Source organism: Lepisma saccharinum, chromosome 28 (assembly GCF_977018435.1).
Source record: "Lepisma saccharinum chromosome 28, izLepSacc3.1, whole genome shotgun sequence".
In the NCBI taxonomy this organism is placed as follows: Eukaryota; Metazoa; Arthropoda; class Insecta; order Zygentoma; family Lepismatidae; genus Lepisma; species Lepisma saccharinum.
In genome coordinates, this window is record NC_139256.1 from 17,145,949 (window position 1) to 17,169,560 (window position 23,612).

The 23,612-nt window shown below is 39.7% G+C and overlaps 1 protein-coding gene across 9 annotated transcripts in view; it reads left to right on the forward strand.

Annotated features, from left to right (window-relative positions):
* The window catches only part of LOC145981082 (nuclear RNA export factor 1-like), an 85,841-nt gene that overhangs the window by 57,917 nt on the left and 4,312 nt on the right, over positions 1–23,612 (forward strand). For all 9 annotated transcript variants that reach the window (XM_083114216.1, XM_083114218.1, XM_083114210.1 and 6 more), the window contains 3 exons: positions 2,454–2,812; positions 16,737–16,905; positions 20,003–20,170. In XM_083114216.1, the coding sequence (XP_082970342.1) occupies positions 2,454–2,812; positions 16,737–16,905; positions 20,003–20,170 (696 nt within the window). The remainder of the gene's footprint in view (positions 1–2,453; positions 2,813–16,736; positions 16,906–20,002; positions 20,171–23,612) is intronic.

Sequence of the window (23,612 nt, forward strand, 5' to 3'; positions counted from 1 at the left end):
TTACTTGAGTAAATTTCTGCATTGGCACCACTGCACTGCCAAGTGTAGGAGGCACCTGTTTCCTTGAATACCGGTGTGTGGAGTCTCTCCGGCTGTCAGCAGCATATCATAAATTGGGAACCTATTGTATGGATGGTTCACTGCTAGAATTTGTTCATGCTAAATGAGCAGAAACGAACTGTAGCAGGAACTGTTGTGATCGATAAGTTTACTAATAAATGGAGCCACATATTTATGTTGAATAAAACATCAAGATTTCGGTACAAAAACTTGGTATATTTTGGGATCAAAAGTGGTATATAAATTGGTATTTTGGTGTTAAAATGGTGAATAAGAACATAAATTTGATTTGAAAACTATATTTATTACACAAAATTAACATTTCACTTATAACTTAACATTTATTTAGTTATCAGAATATTAAGTTTATTCCTGTGTAAAGGAGTTCATTTTTGCTTCTCAATTATTTACAGAAGAATTAATCAATTTTCTGTGATTAGCGTAACTCACAGGATAATCCAGACCTTGGGAGGTGTCATCTGTAAATAAACCCTAACTTTCAGGTTTAAGAGTTTATTTCGCATTTTGCAGTTCATTTTGCATCATTTCATGATAAAACATGGTAGCAAAGTGCACCTCACACATTTGAATAACATAAAAAATTAACACTACAATGTGTTATTTCACATTTCGTGTTTTCGACAAAAATGAAATATGCATGCCCCTACTAATAAGAGAAACAGGGTAAAAAGTACTGTTATTATTTGACATCTTGTGCCACATGATTTATCACAGAATTTGTTAAATCTGTACACTTTGCCTTGAAGAAAAGTGAAATCAGTTTGCATTTACAAAATTGCAGTGATATTTATTACAAATGAACTAATGTGAAATTTTTTATAATACTGCTATAAAATTTACTCATAAAGATTCTACCAATCCGATACCAAAATGCAAATGTTTCATGAAGAAATTGAAATTGAATGATTTATCCCCCCCACACTTAATGTATACTCTATGTGATCAAAAGTATCCAGACACACCGCGAAACGTGTGTTTACCATAGAGGGCGACACAGTACTGCCATCTACCGCGTAGAACACATAGTCAGCGAACTCAGTAGTCTGCAGACAGTGTGATACAGCATTATGGGATAGTCTGAGGAACTCACAGACTTTCAACGTGGTCAGTTGGTTGGGTGCCACTTGTGTAGGAAGTCTGTGTGTGAGATTTCCACCCTCTTAAACATCCCTCTGCCCATTGTTTCCGAAGTTATAGTGAAGGGATGTGTACAACCCAAAAGCGTGCAGGCCAACCTCTCATGTTGACCTCCAGAGACCATCGAGTGTTGAAGAGGGTCGTACAGCATTATTGTGAATCATCCATCGCCACCATCACACAGGAATTCTTAACTGCATCAGGATCTACTCCAAGCACCATTACTGTTTGGCACAAGGTGCGGCAACTTGATTTCCATGACTGAGCAGCTGCCCATAAGTCAAACTTCCCACAGACAAATGCCAAACACCACCTCGTGTGGTGCAAGTAGCGTCGAAACTGGACCATAGAACAGTGGAAAATCGTTGTGTGGAGTGATGAATCACAGTACACAATGTGGCGATCCGATGATAAGGTGTGGATGTGGCGAATGCCTGGTGAACGACATCTACCAGCCTGTATAATGCCGACAGTGAAATTCAGAGGTGGCGGGGTTACAGTGTGGTCATGTTTCTCCTGGAGGTGGCTTGGCCCCCTTGTTGCTTTACATGGCAATGTCACGGCACAAGCTTACATTGACATTTTAACAGCTTTCATGATGCCTACCGTCGAAGACCAGTTCGGGGATGACCATTGTGTCTTTCAAAACGACCGAGCACCCGTCCATACTGCAGGGCTTGTGGGGGAGGGGTTTGACGACAAGAACGTCCCACTAATGGACTGGTCTGCGCAGAGTCCTGATTTGTATCCCATAGAACATCTCTGGGATGTTTTGGAATGCCGACTTGGTGCTAGACCACACCGATCCACATCAATGCCTCTTCTCATTTTGGCGCTCTGCGAGGAATGGGCTGCCATTCCTCAGGAAACCTTCCGGCACCTGATTGAAAGTATGCCTGTGAGAGTGAACGCTGTCATCAAGGCTAAGGGTGGGCCAACACTGTATTGACTGCCAGTGTTCCCGATGGAGAGTTGCCCAAACTTGTACTTTATTTTCAGGTGGGTGTCCGGATACTTCTGATCACATAGAGTATATGAAGGTGACAGCATTAGGTTTTCCCCCTTTGAAAAATAAATTGTGTATTTAGATATTTCCTTTGTGAAATCAAAGTATGAATTAGTATATATTTATATTCATAACAAAATTAACAAAATGTAGAATTTTGCACTAAGTTAGAGTAATTAATGTAATTAAAAGTATACTACCTTCACAGTTTTTTTTTATTCCTTTTTAGGATGGACGTGACATAATGTACTATAAGACGAATGCCACCCTAGTGTCTACTTTGCTGCCTAAAAACATCCAAATAACTGTGCAAGAAGAAACCCCCAAGGCAACAGAAAAGCAGGTTCAAGAGAGTGTTCCGGTTACTGCTAGTGAAAATATTACCACTGTGGCATCCAGTGGAAAAAGGATTCCAATAGGAAGAAAGGAATTCTTCTGCCGTGTGCAGGGACAGGAGTTTGCAGCCAGATTCATAGAACACTTTTTCACATTGTATGATTCAAGCAGTAGGGAAAATATGCAGGACATTTACCATGAATCAGCTACATTTTCTTTGTCTGCAGCATTTGAGGCCTCCAATGTATCATGGTAAGTTGTACTTATTGATGTCTGGTCTGTGGAATTATTATTATTTTACTGGAAGGAAGTTCAACATTTACTATGTGGAATATACATGGTGGATCGTTTAAGTTGGTATCTCGAAATATCTTAGAGTAGTCTCAAGAAAAGCTTGCCACAATCACCGATGCGCAGAGAACGCAATTTCGCCTGTGTGACCCAATGCTCATCACGGGGCTGCTCTGCTTGATAATATGCTCGTTGCAGGGCACAGTCTTCATCATCGGCTCGAGCGGTATGTATCATCCTGCGGTGCACACACAGCAAGAGCGAGTTAGTGTTATTGTGGGTGGAATTGTGGCGGCTCGTGGCGTTCTGTGTTTAAATATTTAAATATCAGCTCTACGTGACTGTGTATGTGCTGTAGAGCGTAACAATGGCCCCACGTAAGTCTAAATTAAGAAGTGCCAAAACATTACATAGTCAAACAAGGGAAGTTATTTATAATGTCTACAAATTCATGAGAAATGAAACAGGTGCTCCTCGCAATGTAAAAGAAATTCAAGTGAAAGTGGCGAAAGCAACGGGTGTGTCCGAAAGGTCGGTGCGGAGTGTGCTTCAACAAGCGAGAACGGTTGAAAGTGGGGAAGTTGAATCGTTTACAATGCCGGGGAAAAGAAGACCAAAATGTGTCAAAAAGTGTGAATTGGATGATTTTGATAAGTGTGTGGTAAGGCGAACAATTCACAATTTTCATACAACCAATGCCGAGAGACCAACGCTGGAAAATATTCATAGGAAGTTGTTTGAAGATATACAGTTTCAAGGTGGTGTAACTTGTTACCCTGCCCCCGTGTCAGGGCAACAGTGTTTTTTTCTTATTGTAATATTTATTAATATGTTAATTAATTGGGTAATCAAGTGTATAAACATATATATGTCTGATTAGTGTAAATCAATTTATTATGCATTTTAAGTTCGTATTATTCCATGTATAAATACCATGTAGCTCTCTGTTCTTTCTTCGTGTTTCGAACGTTCAAAAGAAAGGCGGGCAGTTTAGCTCTTAAAGATCAAAAATTTTGAAAGAAGGGCCATTGGCAACAGACGGCAACAAAACGTATATAAACTCCCAGATCTCAAGGGGGAGGTCGGCTGTTGGAACTGAGACTTGGAAGGGAGAGGCTGTTTTTGCTTCGGTCAGCTAGGACCGGAGGACAGGTCTCCCGAAACGGATGCTGTAAGAGATTGGATTGCCGGGCAAACTAGTGCCTTGGTGTCCAGTTTACAGGTAAAAAGGTATTTGTACTGGATGTTATTTTGAAGTAATTACGGTGCGCCGGGCAGCCTAGTGCCTTGTCACCGTGGAGGTTGAGAAATGTACACGTCGGGCGACCTCACGCCTGTTAAGACGTTTCTTGGAGTAACGCGAGTCTACCTTGTGACAAGCGTACTCCCGATGTAATTCATGAAATGTAAAGCATCCAGGTACAAACAATAGAGATCCCAACATCAAAAATTAGAGTTTTGGCCCGATAGATAATTAGAGAAATGAACGTTCGGATACGACTTGTATATACTTCAAATTTTACGTTAATTAAACTATAGAAAATACCCAAAATTTCCGTTTATAATTTCACAAATGCTGGACAAGGTAATATATCCCCCTGATCATAAAGGTTTCGCAAAGGTTATCCGTTGTCTCTTGTAGTTAATTATATAATTATGTTGACTTGTAGCAACCCATGTGCATTGTCGTACAAAGAAAGATACCCCTAGACAAATCTGAGCCGAGTACGAAGTGCATCGAACCTCGAGTGCGGAGGTAAAGTGTGGGGGGCCAGACTAGTAACAAACTACACTAAGCAAGATAGTTTGAAGCTTGGGATTTCGATGGAAAAAAACAGAAGACATGCGCAGAATATTAATGGAGAAGAATGACATAAGGTTTTTGCGAATGCAATACATAAGGAGCGTAAAACGGTACCGAAACGAAGGCAGGCCTATTGTTTACACTGACGAAACTTATCTGCACAGCTTGCACACAAAAACGAGCTGTTGGAGTGATGGTTCTTTACAAGGTTTGAAAGCACCAATCTCTAAAGGCCAAAGATAATCGTGCATGCAGGTTTCGTGCCCAATGCCTTGTTAGTTTTCAAATCCCACCAAAAAACTGGAGACTATCACGACGAGATGATCTACAAAAACTATGAAAGATGGTTGACAGAGAAATTAATTCCTAATTTGCCACCCAGTTCTGTAGTCGTAATGGATAATGCTTCGTACCATAATGTGCAATGTGAACGTGCACCTACGTCATCCTCTCGTAAGGCAGTTATGCAGGACTGGTTGACAGAGAAGGGAATTCCGTATTCTGATGAGATGTTGAAACCTGAGTTGTACGCCTTGGTTAAGACCCACAAACCCTCATACAAGACATATCAAATTGACAGACTGCTAGCCAGCTATGGCCACACTATCCTCCGCCTCCCTCCGTATCATCCGGACTTAAACCCGGTGGAAAAGATTTGGGCTGAAACTAAAAATTATGTAGCTCAAAAGAATGTCACTTTCAACCTCGATGATGCAAGAACGTTGCTCATGGAAAATATAGAGTCAATTGGAGCAGAGGATTGGGCAGCTCGCTGTAGCCATGTAAACAACATTGAAAAGAAGTACATTGAGAGTGATCACATATTGGATGAAGCATCCGAACGGATTGTCATCAACCTGGGAGCCGACAGCGACACTGATAGCGATAATGATAGCACCATGGATTATGATGGCAGTGAAGATGAAATGAGTTGGATTCATCCACTTCAAGAAGATGCCGACTAGGAACATTACGTAAGTATTATTATTAACATTTTTACTATTATTCATAATTGTAATAAAGTACTAAATTCGCTGCCCCTCTTACAGTTTTCAATTTGTGTGTTAACATTCAGTCGGTCGAGACCCCTAGATCGGCTGTTGCCTTGCAAACATCCGTCTACGCGTCAACCTTCGTTCGGACAAAGGGCGGAGCTTCCGAGTTGACCCGAATGTTGGCGAAAGTCCGCGCAGATTTTTGTGGCAAGCTTTTCTTGTGACTACTCTACAAATGAAGCATTTTCAAATAAAAGTTAATTGACTTTGAGGGAGGGGGGAAGAGAATGCCATTATGCATGCTTTAGTAGGTGGCCATTTTGAAGGTCACTCAAATTTTTGAAATGCAAAGCTAATTTTTTTGTTTAATATTTTTATTCCTCTTACAAAATTAAACAACTTTTGTAGAAACCATGTTGTTTCCATTCATAGTGCAGTTTCACAGATATTTGACAAGTATAAAAGTGGTAACAGAAATTTATGCTATTTTATAAGCATCAAAATTTTTATTCCAAATTCTTATTTACACCCTGTATATAAATCTTCTTAAGTTCTCATGATTACCTGGGTGAAGCCATTCACCAGCTTACAAACCCCTTCTACAAATCCACCACTGTTGATCTATCATCCACACACCTCAGCAAAATCCAGGCTTTCATCTACACTTGAGGCCTTCCTAAGACCTGACACACACTACTGTGTCCACACTCATCCAAGAAAACCCCCACCCCCTACTTTTTATATATTATCCAAAATTCACAACCTGAACACTGCCAGTCCCATTGTGTCCAGCTGCAACTCCCCCACTGTAACAATTTCTGCCTTCATGGACTTCCAGTAAAAGTTCTGCCCTCATACCTTTGTTTCACAACCATTTCCTTTCAGTGGCTTTCCACCATTGCCCCAAATGCCTTTGCTACCATTGACCTTAACCCCACAATCCCAGTACTAATTTCCTGCCATACACTGCACACCACGTCTTTACCTTGAAAGATAAACACTAGGTCCAGATCTGTTGCACAGCCATGGGAATAAGAATGGTCCCCATCTCATGCAATCCTCTTCATGGGCAAACTCGAACAGAAGTAATGGATACCAAATTCTCGATACAACTCCTCTGGCTCTGTTTTATCATCCATTTTTCATGCTTTGGACACACGGGGTACCATCCTTATCCACTTTCACCAACCATTTCAGTTGCATCAAGTTCACCTGAGCCCACTCTACTAATCAAATCACCTTCCAGGATGTGGATATGAGAAAGGTAATTTGAAACCATCCATTCACATCAAACCCACCAACCACATGCACCATCTACCTTTTCCATTGTCACCCATTCCATAACAAGAAAGTGATTTTATTCCTCCTGGCCCTCAGAGGACAATGTCTCAACACTTGAATTACAACCTCCACGTGCACCAGATCTTGGTCATCTGTTGCTATTCTTCCACCCTAGTCGCTGAACAAATATCATGAGATGTCTCCCACACCCCACCAAGAAACTGACGTCCAATCCCACTGCATTTGTCACCTGATACCAGCCCCACCTCAATAAATCAGACATCCTATGCCAGCAGCCTTCAATGTTTTTCTTATATTGGTCTGTATTTGCATTCTATCAGGAACTGATGGGCAGCACATCCAGAGATGAGCTTTACAAATACTAAGTGCATGGTTTCTGTTGTTCAATATACATTCACTTACTGTACTCTTTTTCCATGAAAGAATGTATCACTGTGGGCAACTATTGTGAAGATTATTGTCAAGTTTAAAATTGAGGTAAGTTGCTGAAATTCAACAAATAAGCGCAATGAAACAATGTTGCATGATATTTGTTTAAAAAAAAAAACACACTAACCATTCATACACAAGAATCATCATTTACCCCTTCAATGTGATTGTTTTTATTTACCAGCATGTGAATATTTGCTCTGAAGATTGACGAGGCTACTGGCAAACAGTTTAGAAGATATGTGTGTCGGTAAGTCGATTCTCCAAATTTAATTCCACATTCTTCATTTTGGAAAAGAGCTGTCTGCAGGCATAAGTGATACCGAATAGAGGGCAATGATTGTACAGAACAGGAAATTCTGACTCTCACACATATTTTAAGTTCACTGGTTTGCATTGTTTATTTATTTCATTACTGTATTTAGAGGGCCGCTAAATTACAGCCAAGATTTTGCATGCGAGTTCAAGGCCACTGCCCTATGTTGTCTTCTCCCCATTCTCCACAGTGATCCAAACAACAGAGACATCTTCGGAAAAGCTCCAGAGTTGTTTTCAAGTTCTCCCCTCCGCAACTTAAAAAACATCATTGTACAGGGAGGTTATTTCAGTCGTTCACCGCCAGCGTGACGGCCGTTCCGCGGACTCTTCATGCAACAGGTCCCGGCAAATTGCGTTCAGGAAGTCCGTAACAGAAACCGCTTGTTTTGTAATGTTTCCACTTTTCACAATTACAGTTACAATTACAATTGAAATAAGCACGTACCTTGTCGCACGGATGCAGGAAAAGGTGTCCTCCCAAATACAAATATTTCCGGCACCTTATTTCTGACATCTAATCTTAGATTAGACATCGCTACTTTATCCTCAGTTGACAGAAAGGGAAGACAGCATCCCGGCGCATAAAGCAAACCGAAAGCGTAAAATGATATTTAAAAGTAATAATAATGATGATCACTAACCTCCTGTGTTATAAGAGATGTTGAAAATGACTTCCTTCCAACAGCAATACAACACGTTTCTTAGGTTCAAGAGATCCTGTCTATCGTAATCCCTGACCACTTTTCTGCAAGAATTCGTTTTCACGTAATTATCGTACATAAAAACTCTATGTTCAAGACTATATTTGTTTAACGACATAAGTAATGAATGAATAACAATTAACACACAATAAAGCACTGGCCACGAGTAAGCACATTACAATAACACAGTATAAGCAACACGCGTACTGTTGAAAGCAAACAGAATTGAACATGAACGAACACTGACGTCTGGTAGCCGACAGTGTTGCTAACCATTTTTCGGCAATGTCCCTACAGACGTAGTCAAAATGTCCCTACAACTGACCAAATGTCCCTACGCCAAGTAAAGTGACTAAAAAAAAAACACCTCATGAGCATGCAAACAGAAGATAAAATATACACATTTACTTACCAAATCTTTCTGCTCGGTGCTTCCACAATTAATGAAGGAGCGAATTTACAATACAGGACCTCTCCCCGATTTTTTGTAATATTTCGCATACTCACTAATTGAGGCCTCCTAATCACGAATTTGAAGTTAAAATTTGGGGGGTCACGTGTAGAAATTGCAAAATAAGTGACATTGAGTGGTCCGCGATCGGCACGATTGCTTATTATTTACCGGAAGATTTTGTGTTTCCAATACTTAAAAAACGAAATATACATTCCTGATATTACTACGACCCCAAATTTTAACTATGTTTGCCTATCCTAACCTAACCTAACCGTACCTGAATGGTTCGTGGGGCTATCCGTCAATGGTTTGTTGGGCTACCCGTGCATGTTTTTTTCGAGCCCAAATTTTAACTATGTTTGCCTAACCTAACTTAACCTAAACTTACCGAGAATGGTCAGTGGGGCTATTCCTGAATGGTTTTGCGGTAATTGTGATAACGAACCGATAAAAAATATTATTTTCGTAGCACTTTAACGGCAAACGTTCATCATCGAAGACGCCATTTTCGTATCCTGCAATTTTATGATTGATGTACTGTTGCCAAATTTACCTGTAATCAAATCAGTTCTTCTACATCGTGATTGTCGCTGTCACTTGTAAGCACGTTCTTTGGGCAATATTAATTAGCCCACAGCCATCCTCCTGCACACTCCACCTAACAATCTGTACAACATTAACAACTTTTTTACTGTTCTCTTCCGCCATTCTTACACGATCCATGCTCTCCAAGTATGAAATCAACAGTGTGGCAACGCTGTAGACAGCGTAACTAATTTTAATTTGTTCATATCAACAAATATGGCTACCATACTTGTATACGGAGAATCATTGCGAGAATTGAAAAGCTTATTTTACAACTTCTACACGTTAATGAACATTTTTTCCCCCTCACCCCAACATGTTAATTTGAGATAAATAATCACGAATAATTATTTCGTGAGTATAAGACGTAGCATAGAAATTACAGAAGGGTCCGGTATTGTAAATTCTTGCCTTAATGAATAATAGGGGTGTGCTGGACAGAATTTTTTGGGTCGGGACGGGATCGGGACGGTAATTTTTTTAAATCCCGACATTCGGGACTGAAAAATTTGCAATTTCCTGACCAAGTCGGAAAATTTTCTGGACGGGAAATGTTCGAAATTTCCCGAAGCACTGGAAATCTCGAATTTTACAAGTCATTTTCACTTTAAGTGATTGTTTTTGCATTTCTAGAATAAAAACTTACAACTTTCGATAAGTTCCAGAAACTTACAAGGCAGAAAACGTCGAGAATTAACGACTTTTTAAAGTAAAGAATCCAGCACACCCCTAATGAATAACGTTGAGTCGTTTACTGTTGATTATGTTATTTGAAGTCATACATGCTGCTGCTGTGAAGAGATAGATGTTGGTTGGTGATGCTGTATTTCCTGCATTCTTTAACAATTTTGGTCCCATTTTATTTCCCTTTTTTGTTTTTGTATCACTTAACATTGAAAATATTCTTTCCGTTTCCGCGTTAGAATGCGTCAATGTTAGCACTATTTTCGCGAGAGTGGAAATGTTTTCAAAATGGAACTTGCCTTGAAAGTTTTTGGTAACCGATAACATGTTCCAAAATTCTGATGGAGATCTGTTAGTTAGTTCTTTTTTCTCCTCCTCGCTAAAGTATCCAGATAAACTAATTCATAAAATGTAATTTACCAAGATTGAAAAAAGTACCTACGTTTTCCCTCATTTGGCAAAATCTGTCCCTACGTTCCTACGCGGGCGAAATTTAGTGAAAAGTCCCTATGCGTAGGGACATGTCCCTACGGTTGGCATCACTGCCGACACGTGCAGTATGAAGCGCCCTCTCGCTGCTGACAACTCACCCAACCCCCGATAAGCTGCAGGCGCTGTCGCGACAACTGAGAATAAAGTAGCGATGACTAATCTAAGATTAGATGTCAGAAATAAGGTGCCAGAAATATTTGTATTTGGGAGGACACCTTTTCCTGCATCCGTGCGACAAGGTACGTGCTTATTTCAATTGTAATTGTAACTGTAATTGTGAAAAGTGGAAACATTACAAAACAAGCGGTTTCTGTTACGGACTTCCTGAACGCAATTTGCCGGGACCTGTTGCATGAAGAGTCCGCGGAACGGCCGTCACGCTGGCGGTGAACGACTGAAATAACCTCCCTGTATATGATACCCCTTCACCTCACATCTCAACCATATCCTAACCTGCAACATCTGTGGTAGCTTTTACCTGGGTGCAACATCAGGGTTGTTACGTGACTGGAAAATCGGGAAAAATCAGGGAATTTGGTTGGTCAGGGAATTTTGCATACTTTCTGTTATTTATACACTTTTTGGAGTTGCAGGAGAACCAGTTACAAAATGAATGAACGGTTCCTTTCCACATCCAAATTCGGTTCTTGTGATTCCAGTCCGCCCAAAAGATTCAGTTCAGAAACTTGTTCCTTTCGTCATTATGACTTCTAGTCTGTTACGTACAAAATTATGGATCCTTCGTATTTCGATTCTATATTTATTCACTCTCGGATCTAGGTTCTTGGATTTGTTATAACCGTCTGTTCATTTTGTGACTCATTCTTGTGAACCTGTTCAAGACCGGAATTTGAAGAGGCATGAGATTTTTCCTTAGAGAACAAGCTACTCTAGAAACCTACGCACCAGCCATCCTCAGAATTTCTTGCGGAAAAAATGTTGCTTTAGCTTTGTGTGTGGTGAGGAAATTTCCTTTCTTCAAGAACACACCCGTTCTCTTTTGATACGTGAATTGGAGCAGGTTGGTGTTTGGACAGTTCATTGGTTTTGGATCTGCAATAAAGCTTGAAGAGCAGACTTTCACGTAACTGGTTGTGGTTGACGTCACACTGGACGGGTGAGGACGCCGAGTAAAAACAAAGGGACTCACTACTTCGTTCCCCCCCGTGAACCTGTTCTGTGAATTTGAGTCCTTCGTTTGCGACCCGTTCAGAAACAACCTGATCAACTAGTTCATTTGCTCGTCGTAGTTTTACATTGCACAGATGTGTTACACCCGAGAATTTAGTGATTTTATGCAGTATCAGTGACGTCATTATTCGAATATGCACGTGTTTTGTGCATGTAGAACAAATTTATTTTTTTAAAAACTGGTGCGAAATAGAGGAATGTGTACACTGGTCACACACCGTTTTTAGGTTAGGAATGTTGGTTTGATGCCGATAGTAATTTTACGTATTTTTTGCGTGTAGAATGAAATTATGCTGAAAAGTGGTGAGAATGGGCCCAAGTTCCTTTTGTTTTATTACGATTTCATCATGCTACAAATGCTACTTTTACATGGTTCGATTTCGATTTATGTCTTTTAACACATACTGCAGAGTTTTAGGGATTACTTAAGATTTTGTCAATATATGCTTTTGTGGTTAGGTTAGGAAGGTCAGGTTTGGTTGTCTTAGAATTAAAATAAAGACCCTGAATGCACTTTACTAAGGTTCAGATTTATTTCTACATTCATTCCCACTTGTTTACGATACTTACTGTCGTAGTTAACGATACTTACTGTCGCTTGTCAACCGGAGAATACCTTGTCCATGGGAAGCATGTATGATTGTGTAAGGTCATTTTGAAGTTGTTTTTTTTTTCAACATAAATAACTTTTTCAAATCCAAATAGTGCTCATTATTTTAAGGAAGGTTCAAATTTCGTGTCACAATGATTGCCAAAATTCTATGATGATTTGTCTTCCTGCTAGGAAAATTTGAAAAAAAAAATCATAAAACATTCGGAACTGTTACCTTTTAATGAACAGATTTCGATGTTTTCCGTAATATAAAATTGGTTCCAGCATGTGGAAAACTCAAATAATTTAGATATTTGATTCCAAAGTATATATGGGCCTCCCTCATGGCGCAGTGGTAGCGTCATTGCCTTGTAATCAAGGGGTCCCGGGTTCGATCCCCGGTGGAGGCACAAGTGGTTCGGATCCCACTTTAAACTGTAGGTCCAGTCCCGATTAGCCTTACTGTGCATAAAGTGGACTTAAAACACCAACTCAAACCAAATCCAAAGTATATATTTTTTTTAGGTGTATGATTGGTCACCGGCCCCATTCACGTTCTGAATTTCCGAAATATGTACTATTTTCAATAAATTAAAAAATACAATCATTAAATTATTGCATATTTTCTAAAGGTACATGACCTAATTTTTTGTTGTTTCTCATTTATAATTGAGGTTGTATACAGGTTACATTGTAAAGCTTTGATATATGCCACATTTATTTATTTATTTACACAACCTTAATTGTAATAACTTAGTGAAAATTGGGAAGTACAATAGTTATTTATTTTTTCATTGAATAGCATTATATTAATCACTTGGTAAATTTTCAGCTAATAACTGTGTATATTCATATTCATAATAATTAACGTGCCTGCATATGTAATTGAAAAACATGAGGTTCAAAAGCAATAATCATGACAAACATGTCTGAAAAATTTCATTTCTGGTCTGGAAAACCTGGAAAAGTCATGGAATTTCATAATCGAAAAATCGTAGCTACCCTGAACATCCACTACTCTCAACCTCAGGATGAAGAACCAAGAACATGGATGTCACTGTTGCCACCCACACCAGCTGTCATAATACCACCCCCCCCCCCCCCTTCAATGACTGCTTCCTCGTAGTGATCATCCACCCTTTATCCCAATCCACCAACAATCCAGTGAAAAAATGGTGGGAGAGAGTTAACCATGAGTGCAACCATATTCCTTAGCATGACCAAGGTGACTCAGCAAATTTCCAACCCAAATCCTAGCCCCCTTCTGTCTCCCCCACCTTTCCCATTACCCACCCTGCCACTCACATATTTCAACAAGCCTGGCATGCTTTTTCATACCCACTTTATCTTCATTCTTGAGAAAGAAAAACACACACACACACACATACATTTACATGTGACTTTATGCCTCCCCCATGGTGCAGTGGTAGCGTCTTTGCCTTGTAATCAAGGGGTCCCGGGTTCGATACCCGGTGGAGGCACAAGTGGTTCGGATCCCACTTTAAACTGTAGGTCCAGTCCCGATTAGCCTTACTGTGCATAAAGTGGACTTAAAACAGCAACTCAAACATGTGACTTTACATGTAACAGCTACATTTATTGCTCTGTATCAGTAAACCAAGGGTTAAAGAACAGTTTGTTTTGGAGTCACAAAAATAATTAATAATTCCTTTATGAAATTAAACCCATTGTGGACAAAACATATTGTGAAAGTCTTAGTTTCGTGAGTAGACAATATTTTGAAAAACAGATATTTATGTACTTTGATTGACAAATGAAAAGTTTTTACTGGTACACTCATGGACACTTCTGGGTTGTAACATCCCACTGAAGGTTAATGGTTGTATAACCTAGAAGTATCCATGACGGTACCAATAGATAATTAATATGAAATATTGAAAATTTATTTTAGTTTAAAAGGGTACATGAATTTGGCCCTTATATTTATGAGAACTGTAATAAAATGTCATAATCCTTTCAGGGTTTAAGCTGCACACAGATATCGCCACTTTAATTAGTAACACTTATACCCAGTCTTGCCATAAATACTGTTACAAACTTCTGACGTATACCACCTAACAAGTGTAAACAATCGATTGCCACCTATGTGATGGCTTCCACGCTGCATCCTTGTGAGTGTGGCTGTGAAAGAGAAAGCACGTACCTGCAGCTGTCAACATGGAATGGGGAGACTACGAAAACCATGTCGCTGTGATAGCATTACACCAGGTTGGGAAATCAGCCAGTAAAATTATCCAGACCTTAAAAAGTTGAAAATCAGTCGAATGGTTGTGCACCAGACCATCCAGCACTTCACTGAAACCGGGTCTGTTAAGGATCGCCCGCGACAAAGTCGTTTCTTGCACTGTGCGGACCCCAGTAGTACAGAAGGCAGTGGCGGCACGTGTTCGCCGAAATCCAGTTTGGAAGCAGTGATGGCTCATGAGATAAATGTATCGAAAGGATCGATGTCCAGTCTACTTCGTGATGACTTAAAGCATATCGCTGATCTACCGGACATTACCTTGACGCACGACTGAAGCAGCAGAGGCTGGTGAAATGCAGACGCCTCCTGCAGCTTTACTCCCAGAATAGACATCAGAGGATTCTTTTCACCAATGAGAAAATCTTCACGATTGAAGAGAGCTTGAACTGCCAGAATGATGGGGTGTATGCCACTAGCTCGCAGAAGGCCTGTCAACAAGTTCCCAAAATTCAGAGGGGCCATCGTCCCTCCTCAGTGATGGTTTGGGGTGGGGGTGAGTTATTCTGGTGCCGCCCAGTTGCATTTTTGTGAAAAGGGGTTTAAAACCAATGCACTAACATATGCAAACACAGTTCTGGAGCCCATTCTCAAAGATTTAAGCAGCACATTGCAAACCAACAGTGGAGTTTCCAGCAAGATTCTGCTCCAGTCCACAAGGCACGATTAACACAACAGTGGCTCGAGCATCACGTGCCTGATTTCGTTTCACCTGCAGACTGGCCTTCTAGCAGCCCCGGCCTCAATCCATTGGACTACAAATTGTGGTCAGTGCTTGAGGGCATTGTCTGCAAGATGAGGCACCTTATAATTGCCAGTTTGAAGCGTTCCTTGGTAGCAGCAGTGGCAGATTTTTCAGTGGACATCATTCGTTCTGCAATAGATGAGTGGCCTGGAAAGGTTTGAGCCTGTGTGCGTGCCAAAGGTGGTCATTTTGAAAACTGATTGGTGTTAATTGTGGTCAATACTCCATATAAGTGCCATGTAAAGTTACATTAATATATCTTTAACACATTGGGGTCTCACGACGGGCATAGCCCATCCTGCGGTATGCAATAGCTTTGCCGATTGAACGACGGGCTATGTTCGAACTTCGTCTCATGTGCATGTTCATTCAAGCCCCTGTGTTGAAATTCCGACTGCTAGGTGACTCATATGCTATTTTTATTTCGCACCTGCGACTGTTTGTGGTCGGTTGCATTGTTTAGAATGGCGTCATTAGATCCAGACTGCATAGCAGAAATTCTGCATGAGCATTCCGCCTCAGAGTTAGCGATGATTTTGATGATGGATATGAATTTGAAGATTTGGAAGGTAGGTTATATTCGTAATAATTAATTGTTGACAATATAAACAGTGTTGCAAACTCTAGTATTTTATGAATGAAGTGAGAAGAGGTATTTTTTTGGGGTCTATTCGTCTTGCCTCTTGCTTGATTCTCCTACATGCACTGATGTATTTTTAGTTTTTCATTTATTATTTTGTATAGTGTATGTCAAATGGAAATTTATTTTATTTATTTAGTTTATTTATTTATTTGTTTAATTTTTGCAGATGACGTAGAACCAACTGATACATCGTCTGGTCCTGTCCTGCAGCCACTTTTTCATACAAAGCTAATTACCTGTAATTTGTAATTATTTTATGTGCACATAAGAAGTATCTTTATGCAAGATTCAAAAGGTGTATTGATAGTTTATGTAGGTAATTATTGAAATTTCCAGATTACGAACTTAAAATATATGTATATTAACATTTGTTACGATATTGTACTTTTTTTTCACAAAACATTGTTGAAAAAATATTCAAAAATGTCTGAAAATGAAAAGAAAATTTAACAAACTTTTGTTCATTGAAAAGAGGAAGTTTTTTTTAGATTTAAGAAATGTGTGGTAATAAAAACAAATTAAAAATAGTTTTTCTATGTTTTTTTTTAAAAACAACCAAAAACCCAAATGTGTTAACCACTGCTCAGTTCTTCATTATTTACATTGTAACAGTATTTATGGCGAGACTAGGTATAATGTTTAATTGCAACTTGATAATTGTTAATATATTTATTTTTAAACCCACAGGCTTGCCCATTATGATTCCGTGAACAGAAACCTCCTGAAATTGCAAAATAGTATGGACAAGATGGAGCGATTGTGCATGGGGAGAAATAAGATAATAGAACTGTACGCAAAACTGCCAAAGACCAAGCACGAAAAATCAACATTTTCAGTTGACCTAGTATATTTTACTGTAAGTTAATGTTTAATGCAGCTTGTTTCTTTATATTAGGGGCATTCAAATGAAAAGGTCCATTTCCTTGCAGAAACTTTATTACAGTAGTTGGCTACACATATTCACCGTATGAGGTAAGACACTGGTCCCACTTTGAAACAAGGTTATGAATTCCTTGGTAGAAGAAGTCCTTGTGCTGGGAATGATACCATTCCCTGACAGCTTGCTGCAGCTCAGGACTTGAGGCAAAGCGTCATCCCCTGAGGGGTTTCTTCATAGGTCTGAAAATGTGAAAATCACATGGACTCAAGTCAGGACTGTATGCAGGGTGGTCTAGCACTTCCCAATGGAATGATTGCAACAGATCCTGTGTCTGTCTGGCTGGCTGTGCTCTAGCATTGTCCTGGAGTAAAATGATGCCTTTGCTGAGTTTTCCTCGATGCTTATTCTTGATTGATGTCTGTAAACGATGCAGTGTTTCACAGTACGTGTTTGCGTTAATTGTGTGTCCCTCTGGAAGGGACTCCACTAGCATAAAAAAAATACGGTCATCATAAGTTTGCCAACTTTAGGTTGTGACTTGCTTTTTTTTTGGTTTTGGTGATCCTGTATGCTTCCATTCCATACTGTCTCTCCTTGATTCTGGCTGGTAATATGGGCAGATGGATTCATCTCCAGCAATGATTTTGCTGATAAAGTCCTCACCTTCATTCCTGTATCGCATCAAATGATCCAATGACATTCCGATTCTGCACATTTTTTGTTCCTCTGACAAACACTTTGGCACCAATTGTGCGCACACTTTCCTGTAACCCAATCTGTGCTTCACAATGTCATGTACACTACCCAATGACACTTTCTCTTCTTCGCTAATGGCTGTCAGGGATATTCGTCTGTCTTCTTGAATAAGGTTGTCAATAGCAGCCACTGTACAATCAGGAATGCAATTTTTCAACTGTCCCGGCCGAGCATCGTCCTTCAATGTGTTTCGTCCACCACGAAAATGCCTACACCATTTTCTCACTGTTTTGTCAGATACACATTTTTCATACACAACTTCCATTCTCCTATGAATGTCCGCTGGATGTACTCCTTCGGCATCAAGAAACCGAATCACAGCCCGCCGTTCTTCCTTGGACACATCCCTTAATGGCAGCCCCATTGTTCAGCACAGCGTTCCACCTGGGGGGAAGAAAGTGAAGGTGATTAGATAACGGACACGTGCTACCTGGACACACTTGCGCATGCGCAGATGCCTCATTACTAAAACCACATATACCTGTGGGTATACAAAACACATGAAATTACTGCCTCACATAAAATGCTTTTTCAGAAAAAATAAAATTGACCTTTTCATTTGAATGAACTAATATCATATGTTGTTACCACATCACTTGCATTTGTTTAATAGCATAGTTATCTGAAAATTATGGTTTCTTATTTTCTCAGACTGCTGCAAAGTCACATAAACACTGGAGCCATCTTGCAGTAACCATCTAAAGCTCAGAGATTTCCTCCTTTTGATATATACTGCATTAACTGGGGAGACGTTGCATGTGGAGAATGTTGACACATGAGATTGCACCTTGGTGTTTTGGACCCAAAATTTTTCTTCTTCCTATATGTAGTCTCTAATTTAGTTCAAAATTCTTCCATTTTGTTACAATTTTTTTGAGGATGTAAATATATAATTCAAGTGCACTAATTGTGTAAAGTAAATGTGCCAATATGCAGTTTCATTATCAAATGAAAACTCATTGCAGTCTCCATGTTACATACATTATTTAAATAGGTTAATGAATCTCTGTGTATGTTCTTCACAGAACATTTACAATTTTATATTGAATCTGTTATTGTTATTGGTTATTAATGTTGGTATTTTATCGGTCTTTCCAAAATTTATCTTCTACTAGCTGATTACCCGGCATTGCTCAGTTTTTTATTTATCCCAATCTTGTATTAGATAGGAAAATAATGAATTCTAACTATAGTGTAAAATGTAACTAATTTTAAATGTGATCGTGAATGTCACCAATTAGCTTAGCGACTCCGAAAACTATGGATTCGACACTAATGTAGATCATTTGTGGCATATATGGGACCGCAAATATCGGGCATTTTCGCAACACAATGTCATATCAGCCTGAATGTTAGACAACCCGAGAAACACTATTGTTGTGTGGGATTGAATAGAATCATGGATGTCTGTTTGTGCGGAATTTAGTATTGGTCCCACCCCCACCATATTAGTGTGGAATCCATAGTTTTTGGGGTCACTAAGATGAATAGTGACACTCCCAATGCCCTACAAATTCATCACCTATCGGCATGAGGGGTGAGAGGGGGTGAAAATCAAAATGCCAAAAATGACATAACTCTCGAACGTCTAGAGCAATTTCAACCAAACTTTGTACACGTATGACTTACAATCTGGAAAGAAATACTGTGAGGGTAAGACACCCCTGGCACCTCTATGGGTGGGAGGTGGGAAGGGCGTGGCATGTAAAAATAATCAAAAACGACCGATATTAGTGTGGAATCCAAAGATTTTACTTTATAATTTGTATACTGTACTTATATTTTTAATAGGGATGGGACCGATTAATTGGTACTCTATCGGTATCAGCCGATATAGGCATACCGGTGTATCGGATTATCGGTAAAATTACCGATTATTTTACCGATCCGATATATCGATAAATATCTGATAGTTTAGTGCAAAATTCTGACATTTTTGTTGTAATTTTTTTGGATAATCTCCATGCTCTACTTTTTTAAAAAGTAAATGTCTAAATATGCAATTTCTCTTCCACTGCAGTCACTTTGAAACACACATTTTTTAAGGAGGTCAATGAACTTTTCAGGTTCTTCCAGGACCATTTCTAATTTTATATCGGATCGGTTATCGGTATCGGTAAATTTTATATCGGTACTTTATCGGTATCGGCCAAAATTTCATATCGTCCCATCCCTAATTTTTAAATACCTGTAAATAAAATTATTTTCCTGTCTAATAGAAGATTGGGATAAATAAATACCCAGACAATGCCGGGTAATCAGCTGGTACAAAATAAAATTGGTATTTTTGAAGTAATTCTCTATTTGATATTTTCAGGAAAATTTCATCTTCCTTTCGGTAACTGGTGTCTTCCGTGAATCCGAGAGACCTGGGGCTCAATTGAAATCTTTCAGTCGAGTGTTTGTTATAATAAGTTCTGGCAATTCCATGTGCATAGTTAACGAGTTGTTTTATGTGTCAAATGCAACTTCCGATCAGATAAAGGTAAGATGCTCTCATTGTCTCTCGTGTAACATAATTCATATTAGGAAATAGTAGTTTGTAGTAGATGACCAAAGCTTAACTTGGTGCCAGCCTCTGGGACAAAGTGGTTAGCACATCATGCTTTGACGCCATGGGTCTTGAGTTCAAATCCTGGCCTAGGCATGGGTTTCTTTTGTGGGTGTCACTTCATCAATTTCATCATATCATCCCTCATCCTCATGATTAGCCAAAAGTTGCAGAAAGCAAAGTAAAATAAACCAAATCTATCATTGAAAAGCTTGACTTTAACATGTATTCTCTCAACATTAAATGCTCAAACTGTGAAAGGTGTTACATATAGGGTGCAAATTAGCAGGGGAGGGGGCAGGGATTCCCCTCCTCCCCCACTAGACTCAAGTAGCCCTGGCAATGAAGGGATGATTTTATTCACCTCCCCTCACAACAATATTTCCATATGACAGATACACAAATATTTCTATAAATATCTGCAAATTGATGGGTTATTGTATAATGTAAAATAATGTAGGGTCAAGTGCCCATATTTCGGATACTTAATTTCAAATTAGATTTTCAATACCTACAGTACCCGCCCAAATTATATCATATTTTGGTTTTTTGAGGACAACTTTTTTGAACCTACTTCAATTCATCTGCTAATTTCGACATATTATTAGTAAGGTATATCACATAGTTGAAACAGGTATACAGCATTGAAAACTCATTTTCAAATTGTACAGAATTTATTTTGCCATTTTGGGCAGAACCGCAAAAAATCTAGTCGTCATTATTACACTCAAAATTAGCCTACTACGCCTACTCTGCTGTGCTCTAACAACTTCAACGTGAACAATCAGTTAATACTTCGTAGGAAATCCCTTGCTATCAATCACAGCTTGGCATCTACGTGGCATGGAATCGAGGAGAGTATCGATGACAGACTGGTCGATCTTCTCCCACTCCTCCTTCAGCTGTTTGAACTTCTCATCCTCAGAAGTGGCTCTGGTGCCTCGGAGACGTCAGCTGAGCTCCTCCCAGAGGTGTTCTATCGGGTTCAGATCGGGACTCTGGCTGGGCCAGTCCATAACTGGCACTCTGCGCTGCGCGAACCACCCCGTGACATCCTTCGATCGGTGCTTAGGGTCATTGTCTTGTTGGAAAACCCATCTTCTGCCCATGCTGCGACGTGCCCACGGCAGCATGGTATTTTCCAGGATGTTCTTGTAGACATGCCGATCCATCATTCCATTGATGCGTTCCAGGGGGCCAGTGCCGGGGGAAGAGAAGCTCCCCCACACCATGACCGATCCACCACCGTGTTTCACTGTAGGAAGCTGATACTTATGGTGGAATCTGGTGCCTGTAGGACATCGTACCCACTGTATGTCGTCAGTCCCGAACAGTAGATACTTCGATTCGTCACTCCAGATGACGGTATTCCACTCACGACGAGTCCAGTTCAGATGTGCCTTGGCCCACTCGACACGTGTCTTCTTATTCTTCTCGGAGACAAGCGGTTTCTTACCTGGCCGACGTCCATTCAGTCCGGCAGCCTTCAGCCTCTTCTGTATAGTCCGTATGGATGGCTGGCGATGTCCTGGACTCGCTAATTCCCGTCCAATATCCACTGCAGTAAGTTGGGGATTCTCCCGAGACAAGCGCAGTATGTTCCTATCCGCGACACGGTCTGTGATGCGTGGTCTCCCAGTCTTCTCCTTCTTCACGTATCCTCCATAGACCCGTCACCGCTCAGACGTTTGCTCACAGCCGACTGGCTGATCGAAAACTGCTCTGCCAGCTCCTTCTGAGTCCTCCCTTGGCGATGGCCTGCAACAATCGCATCTTGTTGCGCCTTGGTGAGATCGAGCGCTTGCTTTGTTTTACCCATCACTGAAATGATAATTATAATACATTTCAACAAAACAATTACAGATTGAGATAGAAAAACACTTCTAAAATGAAGATTTAAAAAATACGGAAAGTCGCCATTTTCGAAAATCAGCGAAAAAATCAATTCTGCTTTTTACCATTGCACACCACGCTGGCTACGGTAACATAATAGACAGTCCAAAGTGTAGTGAAAATTTCATAGAGATCGGATAAGTCCCCAAAAAGTTATCCTCAGAAAACCTGAATATGATATAATTTGGGCGGGTACTGTAAATGTAAACAAAATAAGCCATAAATGTGTTGATAAACATTGAACATATATTTATTAATGTTTCTGAAAGTTATATTAACAGTTATAAGAAATACTTGGTATATTTTATGAAACAAAGAATTGTATGCATATTTTTAGCCTGACAAAAAGGTTGCCTAATGTCGGATAGGGTATTTCCTAATTTCGGATAGGATTACTAATGAGTATTTGGAAAGGGTGCACAATTTCGGATAGTCGAAATTAGGTACCAGTGTAGCATCCGAAATTAGGAAACCCAGTAGCATATTCAATATGGCGATTCTGTGTGTTCCCCCTCTGAAATAATGTGACTGAAACTACGTAATAATGTTTGCTGAATCTCTCAAGATTATATAAAATTTAGACAGAAGTGAGTAAATACTAACCTTCCAATTGTAGGCCTTAAATTTGGATAGTGAAATATTACATCAAAACTCCGGAAAAGTCAGAAATATCAGCCACACACTAAAGAAACATTGCTCAAAGTCACGCACAAGGGTGAAACTTTGGGACGAAGTAGCATGTTAGTTGGCACTATATGCACTTCGACGCTGCTGTTCTAAGGTGGAAATTTCTTGGTATCCGAAATATGGGCACTTGACCCTATTATTACTATTTTCAAGTCCTATTTTCATTGTACTCTATGACTGAAACAAATGTTTGATCTCCATCACGTATATGTTTTTATTTTGCACTTCCTACGATCTCTCATTTCACCAAAGTAAACCATTTTGTTTCATTGGTCTACAGCTAGATGGTAGGTTTTTAACTCTGCACTTTCTTTTAAAAAAGGAGGTGGGGCAAACTTACTATGTTGGGACTGATCAAACTCACCAGTACAGTGGTTTGGAACTTAACGATGAACATCATCATCTCGGATTTCCGTTTGGTTGAAGGCCCTTGGGAGCAGCAGTACGATGCAATGCAGAACCAGGGAAGTCAAGCAGTGGTAGTCTCCTATGCGACAAAGTTCTTCCTGATTACGTACCTTTGGTGCAGCTAGTAATTGCATTATGGTTGGGTGAATTTTTCTTGGCCTCCACATAGATGTGGATTGTACTATCAGATGCGCTGTTTCGCATAGATTGCATTTTTTGCTAAATGATTGCCTCCTTGAGTGGAGTATTTGTACCATCATATTACTTGTACAATAGACCCTGGAGTTATGATTTGCAGGTCTTCTACAGTTGTCATACTTTCAAGGTAAATTCACTGCAAAGTGTAGTGTGAATGCATATTTTTTAATGACAGTATGCTCTGTCATAA